This window comes from Fragaria vesca, linkage group LG4, assembly GCF_000184155.1.
Source record: "Fragaria vesca subsp. vesca linkage group LG4, FraVesHawaii_1.0, whole genome shotgun sequence".
NCBI lineage: Eukaryota > Viridiplantae > Streptophyta > Magnoliopsida > Rosales > Rosaceae > Fragaria > Fragaria vesca.
In genome coordinates this window covers 605739-610156 of record NC_020494.1, presented here as the reverse complement: position 1 = coordinate 610156, position 4418 = coordinate 605739, and the positions used below count along the sequence as shown (strand labels likewise).

General features: G+C 34.5%; 1 protein-coding gene across 1 annotated transcript; it reads right to left on the bottom strand.

Moving 5' to 3' along the window:
* Positions 1-1416: 1416 nt before the first annotated feature.
* On the bottom strand, positions 1417-2391 carry LOC101299857. The gene is made up of 3 exons (XM_004297792.1): positions 2146-2391; positions 1650-2081; positions 1417-1500 (listed from the first exon to the last, which is right to left on the bottom strand). Exons 1-3 carry the CDS (start codon positions 2389-2391, stop codon positions 1417-1419), a joined length of 762 nt encoding a protein of 253 aa, XP_004297840.1.
* Between the last annotated feature and the right edge of the window lie 2027 nt (positions 2392-4418).

Below are 4418 nucleotides of genomic sequence, written 5' to 3'. Positions count from 1 at the left end.
AAAAAAAAAAAATAAATATATATATATATATATATATATACAGTCTTTCTCAGGTAGGGATGTCCTTATTTATTTTTACGGTGCGGATTTCCACTTTAGACTCATTTTTCAATCGAATTTTCACATCTCCACAGTCTAGTTTTTAGATACTAATGTATAGACCATCTCTACAAAATTTTAGCCAATTTGGTTATCATTAAGGCACTCAAAACTGTGTTTTTCTGTTATAAACATGAACGGTTCAAGTTCGATAAAATTATATTCATCCATTGGTTTAATCGAATTTGAGTGCCTTAATGATGACCAAATTGGCTGAAATTTTACAGAGATGATCTATACATTAGTATCTAAAGACTAGACAGTGGAGATCGATGTGAAAATTCGATTGAAAAATGAGTCTAAAGTGAAAATCCGCACCGTAAGAATAATATATATATATATATATATACACACACACACACACCTTAGTTTTTGTTGGAGAAGAAAGATCTTATATCAGAAAAGGGATAAATAAAACATAACTTATAAGTACGTGGATGAATCATATCCAATTGTACCGAAGCCTTTTGTGATTAAAACCTAACACCTTAAAGGTGGTTAAGTTGAGACAATATCGGTACAATGTGATCCACAGGCCACGCTTGTCTTTGTTTAAGTGTTTTGAGTGCCTTAATAATACACACACACACCTAGTTTTTTTTTAGCCCCAAAATCTTCAGCTGGGCTTGAGCCCTACCAAACCCTTAGCTGCCTCCGCGCCTCACAAATTCGATACATGATCTTTGACGATCAAAATTTGACCGATGGCATTTATGATAACAACTTCTCTTTAGACCTCTCCTAATTTTTGTAAAAATTATTTATATCCCTTTACCTCCATCTAACAAAAAAAAAAACTCATGAATAACAGAAGATCTCCAACTGTTTTCTGTGTTTTTCTTTTGTTTTAATTTCTTTTGGTTAGCACACCTTGACCTGCATACATTGGATGTATTTAATTCTGCAAAACTAGGAATATATGCATTTTTGTTTTTTTGGAGAATTGGAATACATGCATTTGGCATAAGAAAAACTAGGAATTCAAAGAAAAGATTTGAAGAGATGATGATGAGGGAATTAGTTTGGTTCTGGTCCTTCTGGAGAACATGAAAACAGTAATAAGCAGACTGTAGGTGGTAGACCTGTCAAGCAATTGACTAAAATTAGCAAAAGATGGATCACTAGGCACCTCCTCCAATCATAGCATACAAAATAGTGAAATACTAAAGCGAGTTCCAACAACCATATATTTCATCTAGGCATGACTGCATGAGCACTTACTAAAGCAAAGTTAATCCCATGTCAAGCAAAACCAAGCATCTGATAATGGCCAACTAGCTTCAGAATGTGTATTCAGGAGCAAGGTTGTCAAAAGGCTCAAGCTGCTTTTTCTTTCCTTGCAAGGAAGGCAACGCTGAGAGCTGACTCAGAGTGCAGGGACGCCTTAAGCAACTTCAGACCCTGAGTAAGAAGCAAACCAAAAAATGATCACTACACCTATATGAGATATGGCATTAGACAATAGCTAGCAGTGTGTAATTGGCTCAACTCCTAGCAAATAAAATGCACAACTCTGAAAGTTTGGGAGAGATGTAGAAATAGATTCATACCTCTTCGTTGCCAAGATGAACCACCTTCTCTTCAAGGCTACTGACATCCTTAACATTAAACTTGTTTAGCACAGCCATAACCAAAGTGCCAGACATGGGCTTCACTTCCAAATCATCCATTACAATATAAGTAACAGCATCTTTCACATATGATCCCTCACGGATGGATATATCATCTTCAGTAAGCGGTGGAGCAACATAAGCCGCTGGGGTCGACATTATTGCTTTGCACCCTGGACAGATGGATTTAGAGTTGTCCGTGCCATAGTATACCCGTTCTTTGGCACTGCTCTTGCTCAAACAGGACACACAGATGTAGAAGTCACTATTCGCATTTGATTCATTGTCATCACTTGATTGCTTGTCGCTTGATACATCCATTATATTGACATCATCATCCCATTCATCGTGGCTGGATTCATCATCAATAGCCTCTTGGGTCAACGAATTTAAAACAGCCGGCAGTATCAATTGGTGACGTAGGGTTTAGCAGTACATTTCTATCAAGATCAGAGTTTAGAAAGTATGTGCCACTGAGACTTTCAACACTGTTGTAGAGTTTTCCCAAGCAACCAACCATGCCATGTTCTTTGTTGAGTAAGCCAATGATTGTGCCAATAGGCAGAGGCAGAAGAGTGAATAGAAAATCCACAAAATCCTTGCCCACTTCAGCAAACAAAACCTTTTGATGCAGCGGGTCTATCATGAGCTTCAACTGGATAGGAGAGGTATAGGTTTCCATGGATGAAATGAGTCTGATCGATATGCACACTACCTATAAGAGTATATGAGAACCAAAACTTCAATCAACCTAAATACAAGAAATCATAGTCAAACCAATACAGGGATAGGAACAGATGAGTAACAAGATTCATTAAAATGCTTGGAAGAATAACACCTTGAGGCTTTTTCCATCCTACATCTAACTTGATATGCATGAATAACTACATATTTACAATGTAACGTACTTGAAACAAACCGTAGTAGATAATTCTACAAAACAAAGAATCACAGTTAAATGAAAGTTAAAAAAGAATCACAGTTAAATGAAAGTTAAAGGTGTTTCAATAATCTAACAAGGAGCAGGTTTGGTCAGCATTTGTAAACAAAATCACGGAAACAATAACCAACTTCTTTATCCTAAATTATCCAATTGGTAAGATAACCTCCTCCATTACTGCAAGGTTTATCTGTAGAGAAACTTGCATATTTACTTATTTAGCAATGTTCTAAAAATCTCCGCCTAGAGCTGATTAATTCCCGCCTAGGCGCTAAGCGGTGCTTCACCATTTCCGTCTAGAGAGCTAAAAAACTGATTAATCCCCGATCAATCTCCCGATTAACCCGTCTAGGCGCTACTCACTGGTTGTCCGCCGGACTAGCGCCTAGCGTTTTTTAGAACATTGATATTTAAAAACATCAAATGCTATACACTGAACATATTACATATTCGTCTCAATCTGCATATCATAGTGAAGGCAAATGCCATATATAAGCTTCCAAAATGAGAATGATCATTATGATCATGAAGATGTCTAAACGCTTATGCCAGTATCACACATTCTTTATGTATCTTGTTACTTGTACATATAACATGCCAGACACATATTTACATCCCATCTGTATATCGATTTGCAGGCACAGCTATGCAAGACAGAGTCAAATTTACTGAATGTAGGAACATATTTCCATGTATGCAACATTTGAAAATGGAAATTATAAGGGGAATTTTCATATACACTCAATTTTGAAGAGTGACTTTAAATAAAACCCACCTAATATTTTTATCTGATAGACATTTAAAATGTATCAATTATGATAAATATTATATCATATTTTTTCTAAATTTTACACAATTGCCACCATTCAACTATAACATATTAATATAATAAATAAGTTTAATTGATGTTGTCTTAAATACCTTGATTATGAGTTTTTCTTCTAACACTAACATTTTTCAATCAATTTACAAGAATCATGTAGTTTTCTTTATTTTTATGAAAAAATCTAGATTAAAGGAATTCATTCTCTAATCTATACATAAAGTAAAATATAATATAAATAAGATATCTGATCTAAACTCTAAACCCTAAACCCTAAACCCTATACCCTGAACCTATACCCTAACTCTATACCCTAAACCCTATACCTTAACCCTATATCCTAAACCCAATTTTGTGTTTCTTTTTTTTAGGTATATTATCATATCATGCTCTACTTAATAGGTACATTAGAAACGTAAGTAATAGAGAGTAAAATGTTATCTCAATTAGGATGAGAAATGATATAATAATATACCTAAAAAGAAGAAAATTAATCAAAGAACAATAACGTGTACCTTACAATTAGACATTTTTCGACTATGTAGAGAGACACCAAATGTGAGCTTAGGAATGAAAAATATCATCTTATTACAAATGACATACTTCTGTATATAACATATACATATATATATATATATCAGCTCCCTTCCAATGAGGGATCCCTATTTTAAGCCATTTATAGGGATATGGCATTACACCAACTTCCCGATTATAATTTTACATCTCCACCGTTCATATCTTAGGTCTATATGAGTAGATCACCTCTACAAAATTTCATATGATTTGGTGATCGTTAAGGCTTTCAAAAGTTCAATTTAGTTTTAATGACCTTCAACGGTTTTAATTTGACATAAGCTGGACCGTTCAAAATCATTAAAACTAAATCAAACTTTTGAAAGTCTTAACGATCACCAAATCATATGAAATTTTGTAGAGGTGATCTACT

Excerpts from the sequence above, each read along its gene's own strand:
- LOC101299857 (XM_004297792.1), bottom strand. The coding sequence starts at position 2,391 with ATGGAAACCTATACCTCTCCTATCCAGTTGAAGCTCATGATAGACCCG. Across the intron at positions 2,082-2,145 it reads ACTCTGATCTTGATAGAAAT|GCTATTGATGATGAATCCAG; the intron begins GTACTGCTAAAC and ends TTGACCCAAGAG. Across the intron at positions 1,501-1,649 it reads TTCATCTTGGCAACGAAGAG|GGTCTGAAGTTGCTTAAGGC; the intron begins GTATGAATCTAT and ends CTTCTTACTCAG.